Consider the following 26,425-nt stretch of genomic DNA (forward strand, 5'->3'; position numbering starts at 1 on the left):
AGATTTAAAGACAGAGGAAAGGGCCAGGAGCCAGCGAGTGGGTACTCTCTAGTCTAGAAGACAGAAAGGAGAAGAAAATTGACTCTTCCCCTGAAGCTTAGGAATGGAGCCCAGCACTGATAGCACAAGAATTTTAACCTGGCAAAACTCATACTAAGACCAGGATGTACAGAACTGTAAGATAGCATGTTTTTGTTGTCTCAAGGCACTCAGTTTGTGGTCATCTGTTAATAGCAGCCATTGAAAATGAATCCATCCCTTTGGTACCAGCTTATGTTTAGATGTAATTGGGAATGGAGACAGCTTTGTAAATGCATCTTTTTCTGTCTGAGAAACTAAAATTCCTTCTGAGAAAATTCTCAGAATTGAAAGTGTACAGGATTTCTCAGGCTCAGCATCTTTCAATTTAATAAATCATGTAGATGTAAGGAAAAATGAACCCTCAAAGTAACGTCTTCAGCAGTTTGGGTAGAGAAGCTTCGTTTTTAAATGACTATCGTGTATTCTATAATACATAAGTTAATTAATTTTTTAAAAATACATGGTTATGCCAGGGATGTTTTATTTTTGGAGCTGAAGCAAAGTCTCAGACCTTCAGGCATTTTTCCTAAGGTTTTAGATTCTGTAGTCAGTTTCTATAGCAACAAGTGAGTAGAAACCTCAAGGGATTCTGACTGCAGTTGTAACTAGAGATGTCCCTGGAATTGGGGGAACTGGACAACTGCCCAGGGTCCACTGTGTTAATAGAACAAGTGGATGTTGGAGATCTGAAACTCACTGAGGTGGCAGTATGGAAAGAAGAATTCAGGTACCATTTCCTTGAAAATCCAAGGCAAATCAGTTGAGAATTCAGCTAGTTCTTTGTAGCTGTAGCTTTAATATTAAGGAGTTGGTTAACCACAGACCAGAGAAGACAGGAAAGAATTCCATCTTCACAGGACATCAGAATTTCTCCTGTCATTTTTTTCTCTAAACAGCACAGAACAACAAGTATTTTTGTGTTATTTTCTTCTCAGGTCTTACGAATGACCTAAAGTTGATGTACAGTATTGAATTATATTGACTATATGAAAATATTGAATTATTTTATGTAAGGGACATGAGCATCTTCAAAATTTGGCATTGGTGAGGATCCCTGGAATATACATCTCCTGGATACTAAGAAATGACTATATGCCCAAGTGTCAGTCCTACTCCCTACACACAATCCCACCAATCAACATACCACAGTGTTCTGAATCTTGCCCCCATATTTTTGGATGTTCCTTTACAATGGGTCATCCTTTTTAAGAGTATCAATGCTTTTCCTTTAAATGCATGTCTTAGGTAATAATAAAAGATGAAAAGCCAGAGTGAAGGACATTATTTGGAGGAATTTATTAGTTACTGTACTCAGGAAAAAAGAAGTGTCTCTCAGTAGTGACATCAGAGCCAGATTGTGTCCTCTAGCATCTTTCAGTTTCCAGGGAATTTTCTTCCTGTGAAAGAAAAGGACAAAATACTTTGATTTTGAGCTTAAGAGTCTCTGTCTTTAAAACCTATGGGAAAATCCAAAAAAGCAAGACTTGATTACTAAACTCAGCCAACAAAAAAACTATCAGTAATTATCTAGGCTGTTTCATGATTACCACAGCTCAGCAAGTTATGTAATGTTATTACATTAACAGTTACTGTTACAACTATTTTAAGATAGAAAATTTGATGAGAACGATATGAAAAAGACACATGTCTAGGCTTCAATTCTCATCACGTGACTATAAAATTGAACCATATCCTTTCTTTTTAGGCTTTTGCGCTCATTGTATACTGAACATCATTTTATTTTATTTCTTTGTAGGTGTGTCTATGTGTATGTTCATGTATTCAAGTATATACATATGTGCATGAAGAGACCAGAGATCAACCTTGAGTGTGATTCTTCTTTTATTGTTGTTATTTAGGATACACACATGAACATATACACACACGTGCACACACACACACACACACACACACACACCACACCACACAAATATAAATATAAGTGTAACCTACTCAGTCTGTTTAGTATGTCTTGTCTGAAAATGTCACTTTTATTTCCCCGAAGTGATGAGAGCCATAGCCAAGTTGAGCTCAGTGGGCATAAGGACAAATTTTGATAATGTTAACTTTGTCTACTATTCTCTTCCTACCTATGAGTTTCATATCTTAGAAAAAAATTATAAGTCAATTTTCATGAATCTTCTGTGTTTTTTAAAGAATTTTGTAATTTTGAATCTCAAATATCTAGGTTTTGATCAATTTTGAGGTTTTTCTTTTCCTTTTTCGTTTCTTTCTTTCTTTTTTTTTTTACATACAGTGTCAGATTAAGTTCTAACTCAAATTGTATTTAATATTTTGGGAGTTAAAAAGGTATAGATACTATATAAGTTATTTTCTTAACAAAAGGATATATCCTGTAAGGAATTAGTTTTAGATAATATAATGTTATAGTAAATACAAGTGAGTAAATGAGAAATACATTTACAAGCCTAGAAGATTCCATAGCAATCACATAAAACCTTTATGTTCTTCAAACTGGCTAGAAACAGAAATCAGGACTTGGATTAGCTAATACACATTTTAGTCTACTTTGGTTTTAAATTGTTCAGACAGAGAAGGATACGTTGGTATGAACAATTTTCCCAATTTCAATTCATGGCAAGGTGTGGCTTACGGATCATGATTTTATGTGAATTTTCTTGGAGATAGTACATAAATGTGAAGGATTAAACATATTGTAATATTTGTAAAAACCAGGCAAGATTTGGCTACCACTAAGGAACATATTCATCTATCTTCTTGTTTAATGGAGGGACTCCAGGTGTCTTGGTTATCATTTATTAAAATAACATGGTGTCAGTAAATAGTTATACTTCAAAACTCAAGATGAAACTGAATTGAATGTCATGTGAGTATTATTCCAAAACGAGTGAGTGGATGGTTGAAAATAACTTTTCTTCATTTTTTTGCCATGTGTCAGAATACAGGAACATGTTCTAGTGAATTTTTACAGGAGTGCTTATCATCTTTTTAAAGAAAAATCCACTTATTGCTCTAAGTAAAATGTTATGTAAAATACTTGAGTCAACTCTTCTTTGGCTGAACATTAGTAGATGATTTAACAATAGTACAATCTAGCTTTTCACTTATACACCCATCATAGTAACTCAGAATAGGCTACATGTTTTTCTTCTTTCTACTTCAAAAATTCATGAAGCAGAATGGATTTTTTTTAGGACAGAAGACACACACACACACACACACACACACACACACACACACACACACACACAGAGCTCCTCAGCACTGATATCCTTTAGACACGTACAGCTCCTGTAGAAGTAAGATTGTGTCCTTCATTTTCACTGGGCATAGAGAAGCAGCTTTCTTTCTTGTACTACCCAAGTGGAAGCATCACATAGGTTATTGAACATTTGAAATGAGGCTAGGCTAACTGAAAAATGGATTTTTTACTTATAAATTTCTCAGTTTTAGAATCACATCAAACTAATAATAGAATGTAGATCATAGGTTCTCAACCTTGTTATCACTGCAACAGCCTTTAATACAGCCTCTCATATTGTGGTGTCCACCAAACATAAAATTATTTTTGTTACTGCTTCATAACTGTAATTTTGCTACTGTTATTAATTATAATGTAAATATTAGATATGCATGATATCTGATATTCAACCCCCAAAGGGATCATGACCCACGGGTTGAACTCCGCTGATATAAAGTAGGTTATTGTGGCACATATCAGTAATCTCAGCCCTGCTGTACTGAGGCAGGAGAATTGGCAGTTCAAAGTCAACCTTAAGTACACAATGAGAAGCTGTCTCAGAAAACCAAAAACAGGGTTTGGGGAGATGGCTCAGTTGGTAAAGTACCTTCATGAAAAGCATAAGGATCTGAGATTCAATCACCAGATCCAAAAGAAAAGGCTGGACATGGTGCACAAACCTGTAATCCTAGCATAGGGTAGGGTTTGAGAGGGGAATACAGACAGGAAATTGACCTGAAGGTCATTGGCCATCAAGCCTAGCAGAATCGATGAGATTCAGATTCCTAAAAGATTCTGTCTCAAAACATAAAGAGGGCAGGGGCTTGGGAGATAACTCTTGCTCTGCAAACATGACCATCTGAGTCAGAATCCCTGGTATCCACATAAAAGCTAACTATAGCTGCATGGGCCTATATCTCTAACACTGAGGACTTAGACGGTAATCCCTGAGAGCTTGCTGGCTAGCTAGCCTCAATGAAAATGTCATCTTCCTTTTCAGGGAGAGACTCTGTTGCAAGGTAATAAGGTGAAGAGCTAATAAAGATCCATAGCTACACACACACACACACACACACACACACACACACACACACAAATACACACACACAAACACACACACATTCATGAGCATTACCACACATAATACACCACACCCATGCATTAAATCAATCAATTAGTTAATTAATTAATGAAGGCGGGGAGTGGTTGAGGAAAGACATCGTCATCTATCTCTAGCTTCCATATGCACCCACCTGTCCATACTTACTAACAAGTACAAACCAAACCCTCCCTCCAAACAACACCCCTAAAACAAATACCAGAAAACACAGAGAGAATGTAGTGTTCTCTCTGCCTCCAGCCCCACATGTATATACTCACTCCTCTATCAGTATCCTGAAATGGCATAATTCTTAAAATCTTTGAACCTACATTGACCATTGACATGTTAATGTGACTCGAAGTGCACAGTTTATATTAGCATTTACTAGGAGTCTTCTGTGTTCATGGATTTTGACAGATACATTAAGACAAGAAATTATCACTGTCATATTACACATGGTATTTTCATACCCCTTAAATATATTCATGCTCTCTCTGCTCGTCTTGCCTTTCTTTCTTCCTTCCTTTCTTTCTCCCTCCCTTTCTTTCTTTCTTTCTTTCTTTCTTTCTTTCTTTCTTTCTTTATTTCTTTCTCTCTCTCTCTCTCTCTTTCTTTCTTTCTCCCTTTCTCCCTCCCTTCCTTCCTTCCTTTCTTTCTTTTCATTCTTTTAATGTATGTCAGCCACATTTTTTACCATATCTATATGCCTTTTTCATATCAATACATAGTTTTCTGGCGTACTGCCATTTTAGTTTGTCTTCGTAGACTTGGAGATGCGCGTTAAGGCCCTATTTGTGCTAGCTGGTAGAGCTATGGCCATGAAACTTCCATGTCTGAAGTTCAACTAAAGGAAAACAGACTATGGGAGTTGCTTTTTGAAGTAGGTTTATGAGCCTCTTTCCCTAGAGTGAAAAACAAACAGGAAGGGAAGAGTATAACACTCATAACACAGGTGCTGGCTGGTTTTGGGTGTCAACTTAACTCAAGCTGGAGTTATCACAGAGAAAGGAGTCTCCCTTGAGGAAATGCCTCCATGAGATCCAGCTGTAAGGCATTTTCTCAATTGGTGATCAAAGGTGGGCAGGCCCATTATGGGTGATGCCATCTCTGGGCTGGTAGTCCAGGGTTCTATAAGAAAGCAAGCTGAGCAAGTCAGCCTTTCCTAGTTTCCCTTCTGTAAATCCCCTATTCCATGCCCCCTTACCATGCTTCTACAAGGGTGTTCCCCACTCACCGACTTCTGCCTCACCACCCTAGCATTCCTCTACACTGGGGCATTGAGCCTTCACAGGCCCAAGGACCTCCTCTCCCATTGATGTCAGATAAGGCCCCTTCAGCTCCTTCAATCCTTCCCCTAACTCCTCCATTGTGGTCTCTGTGATCAGTCTAATGGCTGTCTTTGAGCGACCACATCTGTATTGGTCAGGATCTGGCAGAGCTCTCAGGAGACAGCTGTATCAGGTTCCTGTCAGCAAGCACTTCTTGGCATCCCCAATAGTGTCTGGATTTGGTGTCTGCATGTAGGATGGATCCCCAGGTGAGGCAGTCTCTGGATGGCCTTTCCTTCAGTCTCTGCTCCACTCTTTGTCCCTGTATTTCCTTTAGACAGGAGCAACTTTGGGTTAAAATTTTAGAGATAGTGGGTGGCCCCATCCCTCAACCGGGGGACTATGCCTGATCTCTGGATATGGTCTTGTCAGGTTCTTCCTCCCCTTTGTGGAGTATTTCATCTAATGTCGTTCCCATGGGGTTCTGGGAGGCTCTTGCTTTCCTGGCATCTAGGACTTTCTGGTTGCTATCCCCAGCTTCACAATCCCCATTGCTACACACCTCTGTTCAATTTCCTGACCCTCTGTACATCTCCATCTTTACCCATACCCAATTCTGTCCCTCTTTTTCCCCTCTCCCTCATCTCTTCCTCTCAAGTCCCTCCCACCCTCTACTTCCCTTGATTATTTTGTCTCCCCTTCTAAGGACTGAACATGTTCTGTGCTATCGTTTTCCTCTTGCAACCATTTACTGCATTATTTTTTTGGTCCATGAAACAGCATTCTATGATTCTACCTTTTCTTCTTTGCAGATAGTTTTGCATCCTTTTTTATTTTTTTTAATTCTTTGATGATGTTTTAAAAGATTTTATGTGTATAGGTGTTTTGTTTACATGTATGTCTGTGTATTGTATGCCTGCCTGGTGCTCACAGAGGCTAAAAAAGGGCCAAATCCATGGAATGGTGTGACTACCAATTGCGAGCTGCCACATGAGTACTGGGAGTCAAACCCAGGTCTTCTAGAAGAGCAGCCAGTGCTCTTAAACACTGAGCCATTCCTTCAGCCCTTATAATCCTTCTTTATTAGCACTTGTCTTCAAGTTGCAAAATAAATTTACAACAATATCAAGTCTACTCTCTAAAAGCTCTCCACCATGTGGTAATAGTGCAATAACAGGAAGAAAAGCAATTTAATTTCACTCACTCATTCTTTAATTATATACCTATGTGTAGACTGATGTTTCTGACTCATACACTGTTCCCTTTGTTTGCTTGTACTATTTGTTAGTAAAGAACAGCATGCTTAATTTTTTTCCTTCACTTTATTTTCTAAGAGATTATTTATGTTCTCTGTCTTTTTCTGTATGTGCAATTGTGTGCATGTGAGTGTGTGTGCGTGTGAGTGTGAGAGTGTGTGTGTGTGTGTGTGTGTGTGTGTGTGTGTGTGTGTGTGTGTGTGTGTGTACTGCTGCACTTGCCTGTGCATGAACATCTGCAGGCCAGAAGTTGTCATTGAGTGTCTTTCTCTCACCAAACCTAGGGTTCATGTTTTTGGAAAGGTTGGCTGTATCGTCCCCTGGTACTGGAATTACAAAATCTGAACCACCTGGCTCTCTTCTTAAACGTGGAGACTGTGAATCTGAACTCAGGCTCTCATGCCTGCTCAAAAAGCCCTTTACCATGGTCCATGTCACCAGAGTCAGAAATATGGATCTGTATGTTTGATCTATGTTTCTTTTTCATCACTTAAACATTATTTTAAAATTTCCTAGAATTAGATTGTTAGTGTTCCTTAATTTTCAATTGTTGTGGGACTTTATTTTAATTGAAACTTAAATTTTTTTAAGTATTTACTGTATTTACATAATTCTTAATTCTCTCACTCCCTCATCTACTTCTTCTAATGTCTTCTTGAATTTGTGAACTTTTCCTGTAGACATACACACACATACACACATACACTTATGAACACATAAACACACATGCTCACATATCCTGCTGGGTCCATTTGATGTTGCTCATATGTGTATGTGTTTAGGGCTGACCACTTGGAATTGGATAACCTGCCAGGGGGCTTATCCCCCGAGAAGGCTGAGTCTCTTCCTCTCAGCAGCCCTATTACCAATAGCTCTTCATCTGTGAATGGGGTCTTGTGAGAGTCCCCCATCTATGTTGACATGTCAGTTGATGTCAGTATGAAGTGGTCCTGCTTAGGTGACCAGAAACTTGAAATTTCATTATCAAAACTTTTCTGTCTTTTGTGGATAACATTATGTTTCAAAAGACCACATGATTTTCTGACTGTTACAGTCTTTGAGCCCACTCTATCACAAGTTCCCTAAGCCTTAAGTGTCAGGATTATATTGTAGATTTATCAGTTGAGATTGATACATCTAAAACTGTCTATTGTTCTCTGCACATAGAACATTGTACACATTGTGAATCTCTGCAATAACCTTCATTTGTTGCAAAAACAAGTTTGATGAGGAGTGAGAGGTATTCTTATCTCTGAGTATAAGAACAAGAATTTGGAATGCAGTTAGAAATTATAATGGTTTAGGAAAGAGACAGCGGCAGAATGTTTATGACCTCCAGACAGAGGTAGTCAGTTAGGTTAATAGTACCAGTCATAAATTCCTTCCTACTGAGATTTAAATTCTATAGCTATTGGTTGACCCTAAGATATCTTGCCATGGTGTTGTGGTTAGTGGGCTTCACAGCCATGCACATCTGTCAATTGCTTTTCTCCCTTGATAACTTGTATAACATCTTTGAATACTATGAGAGCTAGTCTTCAGGAAGAAGGCTTTCAGGTCAGTTATGGAATATTTTGAGGAGTACTGGTCATAGCTCTTCTATTGTAATATGGCAGAATCCAACATAATATATCAATTTCTACAAGTGTCTTTGTTGGGAGGCTTCTCCAATACTAATGCTTATTAAATATCCAGTTAAATTGCTTATTTCTTGCTTGACTTAACTTTCGAGGTGTCTAGAATGTTACCAGCTTTCTACAGATTTTTCCAGCTGTTTGGAATTTTATATGAGGAATTTTAACAAATATGGAGAAGGCATGTTGGCAGAAACATGAGGGACCTTGTGTCTGTGTTCAGGGAGCGGAAAGAAATGAGCGCTGGAATTTAGCTCACTTTCTACTTTGTATTCAGTTCTGGATGGCAGCCTATGGGCTGATTCTGCCACACTCACATTATGTATTCTCAGAATTTTGTGAAAAGGAATTCATAGACATGCCACTAGGGTATGTCTTCATGATGATTCTAAATATTGTCAAAAAGATCATGTAGAAAAGAATGACTTTAGGTAAAGATTATTTTTCCCCAGGAAATTAAAAATCCCTTGGATATAAGATGTTGATTTGAGCCAAGCAACTTAACAAACCAGAATCATGGTAGTGAAAGAGTTAAATTGCTTTTCTACTTCAAGGCTTTAAAGTTTCTAGCAGAACTCTAAAGACCCCTTTTTCTTAGCACATCTCTGAGAAAGATAGTTTTGCTAAAATTATTTTCCTGTCTGTACACCTCAGTGATAATTTACTCTATCCATATTTCACCTCCTGTTTTGCATTATATATCAAAGCATGATAAAAATGTTTGATATTATAGTTCTATTGCGCTATCCTGGAAGGAGACTTTTCTTAATGAAAGCCTTGGGGGTGACAAGAGTGCGTTTCAATTCTTGTTAAGAATTTTCAAAACAGAGAAATATATGCCCCTGAGTATTAATTTCCCATTATTTCTTTGAAAAGTTGCTGACTGAAATGGGGAAGATTATGAGTGGATTCTGAGAGCTGAGAAGTGATAATTACATATGGCTTGACCCTTGACATTTTACATCTGTCCCTCTTAAAAAGACTCTCCAAAGAACTCTCTGGGATTTTGATGTGTGTCCAAGAAACTCTGTGACCATTATGTTTATCTTGCTGAAAGAGCCACGTGTAGTCTCTAAAGCAAATTTGCTGCATTGTGTTGCCAAATCATTTTAGCAGTGGACAGGGGACATTTAGACAGGTCGCCTATATTAAAATTAAAGCTCCCATATGAGGTTACAAATCTTGTAAAACCTTTTGAAATGTGATTTTCATTGTTCATGTCTGCAGCATAAGACAGTCTGTCTCTGCAGATTTTTAATTAGTATATGTCTTGGAAACAGAACTAATGCTGTGTTGTCTTTGTGGCAAAGATGCCGCCATATTTGTGCTCTGTCCTGTATTTTTTTCATTATTTTCTTTATATAAAATTAAAGTTTTCTATGTAATGAGCACATTTTAATGTTGTTATTTTGCATTTCTCTAATGACATGGGAAAGTATTTTCCTAGCAGGCAAAGATGAGTTTCAGTTAGAGTTAGCCTTTGTGCCCCTGAGTGAGCTGGTTTGGCTCTGGCCCTGTATCTAGCATCACGAGCTATTATCTTCCTGAGACATTGTTTCTATACCACTGAAGCTATGAACTAAGCTTCTTATCTCTTGCAGGATTATGAGGAGACAGAGATTAGGAGAGACAGAGTAAACATAAGGAAGGCTGTGTAAATGGGGTTATATGCAAAGCAAATAGAATGTACAATTTTGTAGATTCAGTACATTCAATGTGAATGTTGTTACTATTTGTGGTGAATAAAATATTTGCGGTGTTTTTTCCGAGCATGATGGCGTCTGCATAGAAGAAAGGATTAACAATTTTCTTACTGGTGGAAGCTCTGTGGCTCTTACAAACAGGCATGCTCTTCTCTATCATGTGTTAGACACTGTAAGTAAGCAGCAGGTCTATAAGCATAGGTTGACAAGAACAGTACAAAATTAGACGATTGCTTTTGGAGTTTTTCGAGACAGTTTTTGAGATAGAGTTTGCTGGCCTCAAACTTTCCATGTAGTTGAAGATGATTCTTCTTGCTCCGCCTCCCAAGTGCTGAGATGGCAGAAATGTGCCACTACAGCTGGAGTATGATGCTAATTCAGCCACATTCAAGCAAATGATAATCATCTCATCTGCAAACTAAGGGAGAGAGGGAATCTTAACTCAGTACTTGGAAATAAGTTTATTCAAAATATGATCCATTAAGTGAACATGGGAGGTATAATTGCAATGTAATTAGGTTGCCTGTCATTAGAGTTAACCATCAAAAATTGCTTAAAATTATTGATTTTCAAAGATATTGGGTAAGTTCAGTTCATTTTGTTAATTCTTTAAGGATAGCATCAAACCTAAGCTTCTAAGAATAAATGCTATATACTACACACACAAACTTCAATATAATCTATATATAGACTTATAAAGACACTATAAAAAGTCATTATCTATTTGATTGTCATCATAGGGGTGATGTGCCCATGACCTCTGGTATAACTGCTATCTGCTGAAAACCAAGGGCACAGCTAAGTATCCAGCAGGCACTCAGCAATATCAACGTTAAGTTAGATTTCCAGGCCACACTGACCTGAGTCTCTGCCCATTCCAAAGGAAACAGTCATGCTATGGCATTCTCTATGACCTTTTGAAAGGAGGAATTTGAACTAATACATAGTCCAACAACACTAGATTCTTCCTACTGCAGAAGCCCAGATGCACCTTTCTTTCTAAATGGTGCTATGACGTTTGATAGACATGAAGTTATATCCCCTTGTCTTTGAGAATAAAATACAGCCCCAGGAAATGGTTTCTTTGTTGTTCTAAATGTCATGGGGATCTTGGTCTTCTCTTGGACAGGAAATAAACATGAGTGCTTTGTGAATGCTCATACATTTAGTTGTTTCATAAGCCCACTGGAACAATGGGAAACTATACCTTCCATGTCTTATCTATTTTACATTTAAACATATTCTGGAAATAAAGGGAAAGCTGGCTTTGGTTAACAGCTGTGTCACTTTCAGATGTCTGCCAATGAGAGGGTTCTTCCCACCATCAGCAAGTGGTTCCAGCTAGCTTACATTTCAAACTCATGTTGAGAATAGGTACTAAACATTGGGTAACTATTTGGGGAATGTTGAAGGGTATTAAGTTCTGAATAACAGAATCACTCATGCTTTCCCACAAATCTTTTCTCAGTAGTTGAATATATCTGGATCTTATTCTGGTTTCTTGTTCTTTTTTTAGCTTCCTGAAATGACTCATGTGCAGACACAACGACCCTGGATGACGTTTCTCCTGCAGAATGTTGGATTGGTCCTTGGCTGGTTTTCACTTTTGCTCTTAGCTGTATATGAACAGAATATTAAAATATAAGTTAAGAATCTCTGATGCCTTCCAAAATGAATTTATATGTTCACATCTCATATCTTCCATGTTCTCTATGCTCATCACTAAATTTGGCATTTATATTTGAGACAAAGGATGTGTCATTTATCTTAACTTATTAATTCTGTATTGTAAATGTTTTAGAAATACATACAAGTGAGTCTGTCTTGCATTAAAATCTTTATTTTTGTTTCTGACACTGTGATGAGCCCTAATAAACTTTAGTGTTAGAAAATTCTGAAATCTAGCCAGCTGCAAAAATATTATTTCCCTACAAAAGAATGTTTATTTCTTGTATTTGAAGCAGACATTTTTGCTAGTTTTTAATTGTTAATAATACATTTATTTTCTATGTGATTTATAAACCATAAGCAAATAGCATTATAGTATTGTAATAAAGCCTTAATGTGGTAGTTTCAATGACCTTTTGTTACCTTCTGAACAAATCATCTTTTACAAGCTACTACAACATGGTCATCTGGAAGAATCAAACCCTGGTTCAGCAGTATATGTAAATAATCAACTTGGCAGGTCCTAAGGATACAGCAGATGGCTACCTGTCCATCTGTCAGAGTCAGCACATAATCTGTGGTAGGGAAGAATTGGAAACAAACAGCAAAGTTCCCTAATCAATAAGGTAACAAAGAATCTGTCAGAAAACCAACGACTCAGCTCTCACAGAACAGGTGGTGGTGGTGGTGGTGGTGGTGGTGGTGGTGGTGGTGTGTGTGTGTGTGTGTGTGTGTGTGTGTGTGTGTGTGTGTGTAATCTCACTGATGAATCATATGTTTTCATTATTTCTGATGTCACTTTAAAAGGGATAGCAATAGGTGAATTCATGAACAACGAACATTACTGATAACATAGGAAATTATTACGATAGAAAACGACTTAAGCTTTAGTCATTTGTCCCTTGGAATATGGGTGCTTATTATTTTGTTTAGTTTTTAATTGTGGACCTTGAGAAGGTAAAAGGTTATTTTGTTCCAACTATGACTCATAGTACTCAGTTATGTATCTCCTACCTCTTACTCACCAACTGGTTCTTTGTCATGCCCCAACCCAAACGTAATCTTTTAAGAACCACTTTGCTTTGATTTCAAAATAATGTGGTCTTGTCCAGCTGTCTTTGGTGTTGTGGTCTTTTGGCTGTTGTGGTCCAAGGACTCAGTGTACCCATGGAACAACTAAAAGACTTAACTATTGAGAACACAAGTGGCTGACTTCATTCTCAGAACTTCTGACTCTGTGGGTCTGAGAGAGCCCTGAGACCGTGACTTAGAACGTCCAGGTATCATTAAAGCTGCCGGCTATGACCAGACTCTGTACACCATTGGTGAAAAAGTCAGACAGACCTGGTCCTGAGACAGAACAGAGCACAGGTCTATTACCCAAAAGTTGTGTGTGTTTTGACTAAGTTGGTTAACACTTGGATATTTTTCAAGAGAGAGAACTAGACCTGAGAAATAAAGCCTCAGCTTTCCGTTTGGGGCAAGGAAACTGAGGTGAACAAGCACTGCTTTGTGCAGGCCATCCTGGGGTAGAGATTGCAAGTAAAAAGTACCAGATGCTATCTGTACATGTGTTTCAGTGCCCAGCTTCTGATTTTGACATTGAGCCTTCATTTATGCTATTTAATAGGAACAGATGTGATGGATGACTATGTTTCTGGTTCAAGGTTAGACAAGCTAAATTAAAATTCGACATGTGAGCTACTGGCTCTACGACCTTCAGCTTCAAATGATCTTGATACTGGTAGGGCTGTGACGAGGGTGCAGTGGGGGTCGAAGGCAGCCAGCTATCAGAAGAATGCATTCTGGGTACTTTGTAAGCTTATCACTAGTGTCCCCTGATTGAAAGCAGAGACCGAGTGACTCAGATATCGTTCTAAGGATAGTAGGACATGGTAGTTTCTGAGGGATCTCTTTGGGTTCCCCCTTCTTCCTCTTGACCTTATCATTGATTTGTTGATAATCAGAATTGTGTCCCAGGCGGCATACCCTAAGTAATGTTAGGATTGGTAAGCAGGGTCAGGGAGATGACTCAGTGTAAAAGTTCTTGCCTGATAACCTGAGTTGGATCTCAAATAACAGAGAAAATATGTTAGCATACATCTGTAATCCCAGTCCCCATGCAGCAAGATGGGAGGCTTTCATGGGCCACCTGGCCTAGAATGACAGGCAAGTGAGATCTGGCCTCAAGACAAAGTAGAAGGGGAGAACTAATTCCCAAAATGTGTTCTCTGATCTCCATATGGATACTGTGGTAAACAACTGTGTACCAACATTCATACACATGCTTACTGACACACACACACACACACACACACACACACACACACACACACACACATACACATGCTTACTGATACACACACACATATACTTTTTTTAAAAAAAGTCTTTATTTCTCAAGCTTGAATGATAATGATAAAATATGATGATAGTTCTGTGCCTTCCGAAAATGAACTGAGCCTAAATTTGGGATAGGCTGACAATGATTTTCTTTTAAGCTAAATTATATTTTCCTTAAAAAATCAGGTTTTTCAACTTTTGGAGCAGGTGTGTTTCCTAAGATTCAATTGAGGTCTCTACTGTATTTCTGCTTGGTGATTTCTTCCCTCCTCCCCCTCCCCGTCCTCTTATTCCTATTACCATTCTTATTCGTCCACTGAACTGGAAATGTTGTTGGGGTAAAATCAAAGAGTGGAACATGTATTTATCTTATTTAATCATCTATCATCTACTGACAGGTCTTTTTTTAGAGACAGAGTTAGTTATTGGCTCATGGTGTGGCTTTGCAAAGTCTGAGGAAATGGCTTCACAACTGAAGGTTGAACAGACCTGAGTAAATATGTCTATGAACTGTAGCCACTCCTAACTGTTATGTCCTTTCCCAGAACCTAGCACTTCAGGTGAGACTTTGAATCTCTTTTTGAGACTCATTTCTCAAGACATAGCCCACTGACAATGTTCTTTCCTCTTTGGACTGGAGATAAAGGTCATGGTCACAAGCGGTAATCACTAAAGTTATTCTGGGCTCATCGGTTAAGTCATTAAGAATTCAGGTACCAAAGTGAGATCTAGGTTCAAACCCTAGCCATACTTCTTGGAATGACAGTTCCTTCTTGTCCATTAAAATAAAGTTGTGGTGGTGCCAGTATAGAGTAATGCTTGTGAAACACTTAGCACGGTGCCTGCAAAATATTAATAATGATTAAAAATATTAATCCTCCTTGATATTTTCTTTTTTCTGCGGGATTCAAAACTTCCTCAGTTCTGTATCCTTCATCAAGAAAATGCTTTTTATTGGTGTTGGAGTGAGGACTGAACCTTTTTAAAAATATATTGTGCCCCTGGGCTTGAGACATTACAGTAGAGAGCTTGCTAGCTTAGCAGTGCTGAGGAAAACATATTAAAAGCTATATCCATCTATAATTCTCTTTACAGCCTCTAAGCCAGCCTCTCCAGAGAGCCAATACCATCCTGAATGTGTGTGTGTGTGTGTGTGTGTGTGTGTGTGTGTGTGTGTTATAATACACATATAATAAGGAAAAAATAAAGAAAACAGAAGTAGTTATAAAGGTCAAGGCCCAGGATGCCAGGTCTAAAGATTAGGATTTAATCACGGGATTAAACATTCTCCTTTGCATAGTACAGCAGAGTGCAGTACCTATCAGAATCAGCAGGGGAAGAAACTGAAAAATCTTAGAGTTCAGAAGGATCTCCAGGGAAAGACAGAATATGGGAGACAAGAACCCCAGAGGAAATGATCTGACCATAGAGCACAAAGCCAACTCCTGGCCAGATAACCATAAAATGCTGTTTGGATCACTTCTTTCTATCCAGCATGTCATGTTGACTCTCATTACAAAACTACAAGGCAGTCAAAAAGACAAAAAGAACATAGGTAAAAAGACAGTGTGAGCACCACAAGTAACTTCAGGATGGACAGGTTGGAGTTATTAGACTAGCGATGTAAACTTGTATGATTAATATGATAAAGATTATGATGGAAAATGGACCATTTGTAAAGCAGAGAAGAGTGATGTAAGCAGAAAGGATACCATAAAGAATAAATAACTGAGTGTATATAGAGAATATTACTGGCATTAAGAAAGACCAAATAAAAGATCATGAGTTCAAGTCCAGCCTCCTTTTCATAGTAGCAAAACAGTAAGAATTTAGTGTGTAATTCTTTTTAAAAAGAGAAAGAAAGAAGAAAGAAAAAAGGAAGGAAGGAAGGAAGGAAGAAAAAAGAAAAAAAGTGGGGGTAGCCTATAAATTCTTTTTTTGTTCACTTTTTATTGGTTATTTTATTTATTGACATTTCGAATGTTATCCTCCTTCCCAGTTTCCCCTCGAAAACTCTCTTCCCTCTCCCTGCCTCTATGAGGGTACTCCCCAATTTGACCACCCACTGGTCCACTCCTTCCTCAGCACCCTAGCATTCCCCAACCCTGGATCATCAATCCTTCACAGGACCAAGGGTATCTCCTCCCAGTGATGTTCAATAAGGCCATCCTCTGCTACATTCCTAGCTAGAGCCATGGGTCGCCCCATGTGTACTCTTTGGTTGGTGATTTAGTCCCAGAGAGCTTTGGGGGATCTGGTTGGTTGATATTGTTGTTCTTCCTCCAGGGTTGCAGACTCCTTCAGCTCCTTCAGTCCTTGCCCTAACTTCTCCATTGGAGTCCCTGCTCTCAGTCTGATTTTTTACTACATGCATCTGAACCTGAATCTGAATCATGGCAGAACCTCTTATGGGACAGCTATTCCAGGCTCCTGTCAGCAAGAGCTTCTGGGCATCAACAATCGTGTCTGGGTTTGGTGTCTGCAGATGGGATGAATCCCTAGGTCGGGCAGTCTCTGGATGACCTTTCCTTCTGTTCCACTCTTCCTCCTTGAATTTCCTTTTGACAGGAGGAATTCTGGATTAATATTTTTGAAGTGAGTGGATGGCCCCATCCTTCAACTGGGTCTCTATAGGTTCCACCTCCTCTTTGTTGGGTATTTTGGGTAGTGTCTTCCTGTTGGGTCCTGGAAACTTCTTGGGTCCCTGGCATCTGGAACTTTCTAATGGCTACTCCAGATACCCCTCCACACTGTGACACACCTCCTTTCAAAATCTAGACCCTTTGTACTTCTCCCCCATCTCCTCCAGTATCTGAACTGGCCCTCCATTTTTCCTCTTTCTCCTCTCTCCCTCCCAGATCCCTCTTTCCCTCTACTTCCCGAGAGAATTTTCTTTCCCCTTCTGAGTAGGACTGAAACATCCACAATTTGGTGTGGTCCTCTTTCTTCTTAGGTTTCATATGCTCTGAGTTGTATTGTGGGTATTCTGAGCTTCTTTTGGGCTAATATTCACTTATCAGTGAGTGCATACCATGTGTGTTCTTTTGTGATTGGGTTACCTCACTCAGGATGATCGTTTTTTGTTTCATCCATTTGCCTAAGAATTTCAGGACGTCATTGATTCTAATAGCTGAGTATTACTCCATTGAATAAATAGACCACATTTTTTTGTATCCATTCTTCTGTTGAGGGACATCTGGGTTCTTTCCACCTTCTGGCTATTATAAATAAGGCTGCTATGAACATGGAGGAGCATGTGTCCTTCTTATATGTTGGAACATCTTTTGGGTATATGCCCAGGAGTGGTATATCTGGGTCCTCAGGTAGTACTACGTCCAACTTTCTGAGGAACTGCCAGACTGATTTCCAGAGTGGTTGAACCACCTTGTGATACTACCAGAAATGGAGAAGTGTTCCTCTTTCTCCACATCCTCACCAGCATCTGTTGTCACCTGAGTTTATGATCTTAGCCATTCTGATGGGTGTAAGGTACAATGTCAGGGTCATTTTGATTGGCATTTCCTTGATAACTAAGGATGTTGAACATTTCTTTTTTTAATTGCTTATTTTATTTACATTATAAATGTTATCCAATTTCCTGGATTCCCCTCCAGAAACCCACTATCCAGCCTTCCCTTCTTCTATGAGGGTGTTCCCTCATCTACCCACCCACTCTCTTCCACCTCCTTGCCCTGACATTCTCCTACACTGGGTCATCGAGCCTTGACAGGACCAAGGACCTCTCCTCCGATTGATGCCCTACAAGGCCATCCTCTGCTACATATGGGGATGGAGCCATAGGTTCATCCCTGTGTTCTCTTGGGATGGTGGTTTAGTCCCTGGGAGCTATGGGGGGGTTCAGGTTGGTTGATATTGTGTTCTTCTTATATGGTTGCAAACCCCTTCAGCCACTTTAGTCCTTTCTCTAACTTCTCCATTGGGGACCCTATTCTCAGTTCAGTGGTTGGCTGCGAGCAACTGCCTTTGTATTTGTAAGGCTCTGGTAGAACCTCTCAGCAGACAGCTATCAGGTACCTGTCAGCATGCACTTCTTGGCATCTGCAATAATGTCTGGGTTTGTTGGCTGTGTATGGGATATATCCCCAGGCAGGGCAGTCTCTGAATGGCCTTTCAGTCTGCTCTACACTTTGTCTCTATATTTCCTCCTGTGACTATTTTTGTTCCCCCTTCTAAGAAGGTCTGGAGCATCCACACTTTGGTCTTTTTTCTTCTTGAGCTTCATGTGGTTTGTGAATTGTATCTTGGGTATTCTGACCTTTTGGGCTAATACCCACTTATGAGAGAGTGCATGCCATGTGTGTTCTTTTGTGACTGGGTTACCTCACTCAGGATGATATTTTCAAGTTCCATCCATTTGCCTAAGAATTTCATGAAGTCATTGTTTTTAATAGCTAAGTAGTGTGCCATTGTGTAAATGTACCACATTTTCTGTATCCATTCCTCTATTGAAGGACATCTGGGTCCTTTCCAGCTTCTGGCTATTATAAATAAGGCTGTTATGATTATAGTGGAGCATGTATCCTTTTTATGTGTTGGAGCATCTTTTGGATATATGCCCAGAAGTGGTAAAGCTGAGTCCTTAGATAGTACTATGTCCAATTTTCTGAGGAACTGCCAGACTGATTTCCAGAGTGGTTGTACCAGCTTGCAATCCCACCAACAATGGAGGACTGTTTCTATTTCTCCACATCCTCACTAGCATTTGCTGTCACTTGAGTTTTTGATCTTAGCCATTCTGACTGGTGTGTGGTGTAATATCAATATTGTTTTGATTTGCATTTCCCTGATGACTAAAGATGTTGAACATTTATTTAGGTGCTTCCTGTCCATTCAATATTTCTCACTTGAGAATTTTCTCTTTAGCTCTGTAATCCTTTTAAATGGGTTATTTGATTCTCTGAAGTCTAATTTCTTGAGGTCTTTGTATATATTGGATATTAGCCCTCTATCAGATGTAGGATTGCCAAAGAACATTTCTTTAAGTGCTTCTCAGCTATTTGAGATTACTCAGTTGAGTTTAGCTCTAAACCTCACTTTTTAATAGCGTTATTTGTTTCTCTGGAGTCAAACTTCTTGAGTTCTTTGTATATTTTGGATGTTAGCCCTCTATCAGATGTAGTTTTGGTAAAGATCTTTTCCCAATTAGTGGGTTGTTGTTCTGTACTGTTGAAAGTGTTCTTTGCCTTACAGAAGCTTTGCAATTTTATGAAGTTTCATTTGTCAATTCTTGATCTCAGAGTATAAGCCATTGGTGTTCTATTCAGGAAATTTCCCCCAGTGCCCATGTGTTCAAGGTTCTTTCCCACTTTCCCTTCTAAAGATTCAGTGTATCTGGTTTTATGTGGAGGTCCTTGATCCACTTGGACTTGAGCTTTGTACAGGAGATAAGAATGGGTTTATTTACATTCTTCTACATGGTGATCACCAGTTGAACCAGTGCCATTTGTTGAAAATGCTGTTTCTTTTCCATTGGTTGATTTTGGCTCCTTTGTCACAGATCAAGTGACCAAAGGTGTGTGGGTTCATTTCTGGGTCTTCAATTTTATTCCATTGATCTACCTGCCTATCTCTGTACCAATACCATGTGTTTTTTTTTGTTTGTTTGTTTTTTGGTTTTTTTTTATCATTATTGCAGCTTGAGGTCAGGGATGGTGATTCGCCCATGAGTTCTTTCATTTTTGAGAATGGTTTTTGCTATCCTGGGTTTTTTGTTATTCCAGATAAATTTGAGAATTGCTCTTTCTGTCTCCATGAAGAATTAAATTAGAATTTTGATAGGGGTTGCCTTGAATCTGTTGATTGCTTTTGGTAAGATGGCCATTTTTACTATGATAATCCTGCTGATCCATGAGCATGAGAGATCTTTCCATCTTCTGAGGTCTTCTTCAATTTCTTTCTTCAGAGATTAAAGTTCTTATCATACAGATATGTCACTTGCTTGGTTAACATCACACCAAGATATTTCATATCATTTGTGACTATTGTAAAGGGTATCGTTTCCCTAATTTCCTTCTCATCCCATTTGTTCTTTGAGTAGAGGAAGGCTACTCATTTGAGTTAATTTTGTATCCAGCCACTTTGCTGAAGTTGTTTATCATCTGTAAGAGTTCTCTAGTGGATTTTTTGGGGTTCACTTATTTAAACTATCCTATCATCTGCAAATAGTGAAATCTTGACTTCCTCCTTTCCAGTTCATATCCATTTGATCTCCTTTTGTTGCCTAATTGCTCTCACTAGACATTCAAGTACTATATTGAATAGATGGCAGGAGAGTGGGCAGCCTTGTCTAGTCCCTGATTTTAGTGGGATTGCTTCAAGTTCCTCTCCATTTAGCTTGATATTGGCTACTGTTTTGCTGTATATTGTGTTTGCTGTGTTTAGGTATGAGCCTTGAATTCCTGATCCAAGACTTTTAACATGAGGTGGTGTTTAATTTTGTCATATGCTTTTTCAGCATCTAATGAGATGATTATGTGTTTTTTTTCTTTGAGTTTGTTTTTATAGTGGATTATGTTGGTGGATTTCCATATATTGAACCATCCCTTCATGCCTGGGATGAAGCCTACTTTATCACAGTGAATGATCATTTTGATGTATTCTTGGATTTGGTTTGCAAGAATTTTATTGAGTTTTTTTGCATCAAAATTCATGAGGGAAATTGGTCTGAAGTTGTTTTTGTGGGGTCTTTGTGTGGTTTAGGTATCAGTGTAACTACTGTGGTTTCATAGAATGTATTGGGCAGTGTTCCTTCTGTTTCTTTTTTATGAAATAGTTTGAGAAATCTTAGTATTAGGTCTTCTCTAAAGGTCTGGTAGAATTCTGCACAAAAACCATCTGATCTGAGGGATTTTTTTTAGTTGGGAAGTTCTTAATGACTACTTCTATTTCTTTAGGGGTTATGTGATTGTATAGATGGTTTATCTGATCCTGATTTAACTTTGGTACCTGATATCTCTTTAGAAGATTGTCCATTTCATCTAGATTTTGCAGTTGTTTTGAGTATAGGTTTTTGTAGTAGGATATGATAATTTTTAAAATTTCTTCAGTTTCTGTTGTTATGTCTTCCTTTTCATTTCTGATTTTGTTAATTTGGATACTGTCTCTGTGCCCTCTGTTTAATCTGGCTAAGGGTTTATCTATATTGTTGACTTTTCTCAAAGAACCAGGTATTGTTTGTTTGTTTGTTTGTTTTCTGTTTTTGTTTTTGATTCAGCCCTGGGTTTGATTATTTCTCGCTGTCGATTCTTCTTGGGTATAATTGCTTCTTTTTTCTTCTAGAGCTTTCAGATGTACTGTTAAGCTGCTAGTGTATGATCTCTCCAATTTCTTTATCAAGCATTCAGAGCTACGAGTTTTCCTCTTAGCACTGCTGTCATTGTATCCCATAAGTTTTATTATGTTGTGCCTTCATTTTCATTTAATTCTTTTTTTTACATTTAAAAATTTTTATTAGATATATTTCTTTACTTACATTTCAAACGTTGTTCCTCTTCCTGGTTTCCTATCCATAAGCCCCCATTCCCTCCCCTCCCACTCCCTCATACGGGTATTTCCCCTATACATTCCCCTTATTATGCCCCCCCATATTCCCCTGCACTGGGGGGTCCAACCTTGGCAGGACCAAGGGCTTCCCCTTCCTCTGGTTCCCTAACAAGGCTATTCTCTGCTACATATGCAGTTGGAGCCCTGGGTCAGTCCATGTATAGTCTTTTGGCAGTGGTTTAGTCCCTGGAAGCTCTGGTTGGTTGGCATTGTTGTTCTTATGGGGTTGCAAGCTCCTTCACCTCTTTTAATACTTCCACTAATTCCCCATTCTCAGTTCGGTGGTTTGCTGCTAGCATTGACCTCTGTATTGGACATGCTGTAGATGTGTCTCTCAGGAGAGATCTATATCCAGTCCCTTTCAGGATGCATATTTTAGCTGCATCAAACTTATCTAGTTTTGGTGATTATATATATATATATATATATATATATATATATATATATATATATATATATATATATATGGGCCACATGTGGGTCAGGCTCTGAATGGCCATTCCTTGAGTCACTGCTCTAAACTTTGCTTCCATATCCCCTCCTATGGATATTTTCCCCCTTTTAAGAAGGAGTGGGAGCATCTGCATTTCGGTTATCCTTTTTCTTGAGCTTCCTGTGGTCTATGGATTGCATCTTGGGTAATTCGAGCTATTGGGCTAATATCCACTTATCAATGAGTGTATACCAAGTGAGTTTTTCTGTGATTGTGCAACCTCACTCAGGATGATATTTTCTAGTTCATTCCATTTTCCTATGAATTTCAAGATGTCATTGTTTTTGACAGCTGAGTAGTACTCCATTGTGTAGATGTACCACATTTTCTGTATCCATTCCTCTGTTGAAGGGCATCTGGGTTCTTTCCAGCTTCTGGCTGTTATAAATAAGGCTGCTATGAACATAGTGCAGCATGTGTCTTTGTTGTATGTTGGAGCATACGTTGGGTATATGCCCAAGAGAGATATACCTGGGTCCTCAGGTCGTGGAATGTCCAATTTTCTGAGGAACTTCCAGACTGATTTCCAGAGTGGTTGTACCAGTTTGCAATCCCACCAACAATGGAGGAGTGTTCCTCTTTCTCCACATGCTCGCCAGCATCGGCTGTCAACTGGGTTTTTTAATCGTAGCCATTCTGACTGGTGTGAGGTGGAATCTCAGGGTTGTTTTGACTTTCATTTCCCCGATGACTAAGGATGTTGAACATTTCTTTAGGTACTTTTTGGCCATTCGATAATCCTCTGCTGAGAATGTTTTGTTTAGCTCTGTACCCATTTCTTAATAGGGTTATTTGTCTCTGTGGAGTCTAACTTCTTGAGTTCTTTGTATATTTTGGATGTTAGCCCTCTATCAGATGTAGGATTGGATCTTTTCCCAATCTGTTGGTTGCCTTTTTGTTCTAATGACAGTGTCTTTTGCTTTACAAAAGCTTTGCAGTTTTATGAGGTCCCATTTGTCGATTCTTGATCTTAGAGCATGAGCCATTGTGTTTTGTTCAGGAAATTTTCCCTAGTGCCCATGTGCTTGAGACTCTTCCCCACTTTTTCTCTATTAGTTTGAGTGTATCTGTTTTGATGTGGAGGTCCTTGATCCACTTGAATTTTAGCTTTGTACATGGAGATAAGAATGGATCGATTTGCATTCTTCTACATGCTACCTCCAATTGAACCAGCACCATTTGTTGAAAATACTATCTTTCTTCCATTGGATGGTTTGAGCTCCTTTGTCAAAGATCAAGTGACTATAGGTATGTGGTTCATTTCTGGGTCTTCAATTCTGTTCCACTGATCTATCTGCCTGTCTCTGTACCAATACCATACAGTTTTTATGACTATTGCTCTGTAATACTGCTTGAAGTCAGGGATGGTGATTCCCCCAGAAGTTCTTTTATTGTTGAGTATAGTTTTCACTCTCCTGGGTTTTTTGTTATTCCAAATGAATTTGCAAATTTCTCTTTCTATCTCTATAAAAAATTAAGTAATACTTTTGATGGGGATTGCATTGAATCTGTAGATTGCTTTTGGCAAAATGGCCATCTTAACTATATTAGTCCTACCAATCCATGAGCATGGAAGATCTTTCCATCTTCTGATATCTTCCTCAATTTCTTCAGAAACTTGAAGTTCTTGTCATAACTATCTTTCACTTGCATGGTTAAAGTCACACCAAGATATTTTATATTATTTGGGACTACTGTGAAGGATGTCATTTCCTTAATTTCTTTCTCAGCCTGTTTATCCTTTGAGTAGAGGAAGGCTACTGATTTGTTTGAGTTAATTTTATACCCCGACACTTTGCTGAAGTTGTTTATCAGGTTAAGTAGTTCTCTGGTGGAACTTTTGGAGTCGCTTAAGTACGCTTAAGTGCAAATAGTGATAATTTGATTTCTTCCCTTCCAATTTGTATCCCTTTGACCTCCTTTTGCTGTCTGATTGCTCTGGCTAGGACTTTGAGAGAGTGGGAGGGAGAGAGTGGGCAGCCTTGTCTAGTACCTGATTTTAGTGGGATTGCTTCAAGTTTCTCTCCCTTTAGTTTGATATTAGTTACTGGTTTGCTGTTTATTGCTTTTACTATGTTTAGATATGGGCCTTGTATTACTGATCTTTCCAGGACTTTTATCATGAAGGGGTGTTGAATTTTGTCAAATGCTTTCTCAGCATCTAATGAAATGACCATGCGGTTCTTATCTTTGAGTTTGTTTATATAGTGGATTACATTCATGGATTTTCATATATTAAACCATCCCTGCATTCTCTGGGATGAAGCATACTTGATCATGATGGATGAGCATTTTGATGTGTTCTTTGATTCGGTTTGCAAGAATTTTATTGAGTATTTTTGCTTCAATATTCATAAGGGAATTTGGTCTGAAGTTCTCTTTCTTTGTTGGGTCTTTGTGTGGTTTAGGTATAAGAGTAATTGTGGCTTCATAGAAGGAATTTGGTAGTGCTCTGTCTGCTTCAATTTTGTGGAATAATTTGGACAGTATTAGTATGAGGTCTTCTATGAAGGTCTGATAGAATTCTGCACTAAACCTATCTGGACCTGGGCTCTTTTTGGTTGGGAGACTTTTAATAACTGCTTCTATTTTTTTAATAGTTATCAGATTGTTTAGATGGTTTATTTGTTCCTGGTTTAACTTTGGTACCTGGTATCTGTCTAGAAAATTATCCATTTCCTCCAGATTTTCCAGTTTTGTTGAATATAGGCTTTTGTAGTAGGATCTGATTTTTTTAAATTTCTTCAGATTCTGTTGTTATGTCTCCCTTTTCATTTCTGATTTTGTTAATTTGGATACACTCTCTGTGACCTCTGGTTAGTCTGGCTAAGGATTTCTCTATCTTGTTGATTTTCTCAAAGAACCAGCTCCTGGTTTTGTTGATTCTTTGTGTAGTCCTTTTTGTTTCTACTTGGTTGATTTCAGCTCTGAGTTTGATTATTTCCTGTCTTCTACTCCTCTTTGGTTTATTTATTTCTTTTTGTTCTAGAGGTTTTAGGTGTGCTGTCAAGCTGCTGACATATGGTCTCTCCTATTTCTTTTTGCAGGCACTCAGAGCTATGAGTTTATCTCTTAGCATAGCTTTCATTGTGTCCCATAAGTTTGGGAATGTTGTATTTTCATTTTCATTAAATTCTAAGAAGTCTTTAATTTCTTTCTTTATTTCTTCCTTGACCAAGTTGTCATTGAGCAGAGCATTGTTCAACTTCCATGTATATGTGGGCTTTCTGTCTTTTGTTATCGTTAGACCAGTCTTAGTGCATGGTAATCTGATAGGATGCATGGGATTATTTCTATCTTCCTGTATCAGTTGAGGCCTGTTTTGAGGCTGATTATATGGTCAATTTTGGAGAAGGTTCCATGAGGTGCTGAGAAGAAGGCATATCTTTTTGTTTTAGGATGGAATGTTCTATAAATGTTAAGTCCACTTGTTTCATAACTTCTGTTAGTTTCTCTACATCTTGGTTGAATTTCTGTTTTCATGATCTGTCCAGTAATGAGAGTGGGGTGTTGAAATCTCCTACTATCATTGTGTGAGGTGCAATATGTGCTTTGAGCTTTAGTAAGGTTCCTTTTATGAATGTAGGTGCCCTTGCATTTGGAGCATAGAGATTTAGGATTGAGAGTTCATCTTGGTGGATTTTTCCTTCGATGAATATGAAGTGTCCTTCCTTATCTTTTTTAATGACTTTTGGTTGAAAGTCAATTTTATTTGCTATTAGAATGGCAACTCCAGCTTGTTTCTTCAGGCGATTTGCTTGGATAATTTTTTTCCAGCCATTTACTCTGAGGTAGTTTCTGTCTTTGTCTCTGAGGTGTGTTTCCTGCATGCAGCAAAATGCTGGGTCTTCTTTACATATCCAGTCTGTTAGTCTATGTCTTTTTATTGGGGAATTGAGTCTGTTGATGTTGAGAGATATTACGGATAGTGATTGTCACTTCCTGTTAATTTCATTGTTAGAGTTTGAATTATGTTTGTTTGTCTCTCTTTTGGTTTTGTTGCAAGGAAATTATATTCTTGCTTTCTGTATGATGTAGTTTCTCTCCTTGTGTTGGAGTTTTCCATCTACTATCCTTTGTAGGGCTGGATT

At 38.5% G+C, this 26,425-nt stretch overlaps 1 protein-coding gene and 1 long non-coding RNA gene across 6 annotated transcripts in view; one reads left to right on the plus strand and one right to left on the minus strand.

Moving 5' to 3' along the window:
* Positions 1-12,347, plus strand: part of Slc39a12 (solute carrier family 39 member 12) — an 86,672-nt gene extending 74,325 nt beyond the window's left edge. For 2 of the 5 annotated variants that reach the window (XM_039095559.2, XM_039095561.2), the window contains 2 exons: positions 7,215-7,389; positions 11,784-11,924. In XM_039095559.2, the coding sequence (XP_038951487.2) occupies positions 7,215-7,389; positions 11,784-11,791 (183 nt within the window). In that variant the 3' untranslated portion in view covers positions 11,792-11,924. 5 annotated transcript variants of the gene reach the window in all.
* LOC134482753 (uncharacterized) overlaps positions 1,359-26,425 on the minus strand; it is a 62,288-nt gene continuing 37,221 nt past the window's right edge. Inside the window, exon 2 of the long non-coding RNA XR_010059273.1 lies at positions 1,359-1,478. This is a non-coding gene — a long non-coding RNA (uncharacterized LOC134482753). The remainder of the gene's footprint in view (positions 1,479-26,425) is intronic.

The sequence above is a fragment of the Rattus norvegicus genome, chromosome 17, assembly GCF_036323735.1.
Source record: "Rattus norvegicus strain BN/NHsdMcwi chromosome 17, GRCr8, whole genome shotgun sequence".
NCBI classification, from domain to species: domain Eukaryota; kingdom Metazoa; phylum Chordata; class Mammalia; order Rodentia; family Muridae; genus Rattus; species Rattus norvegicus.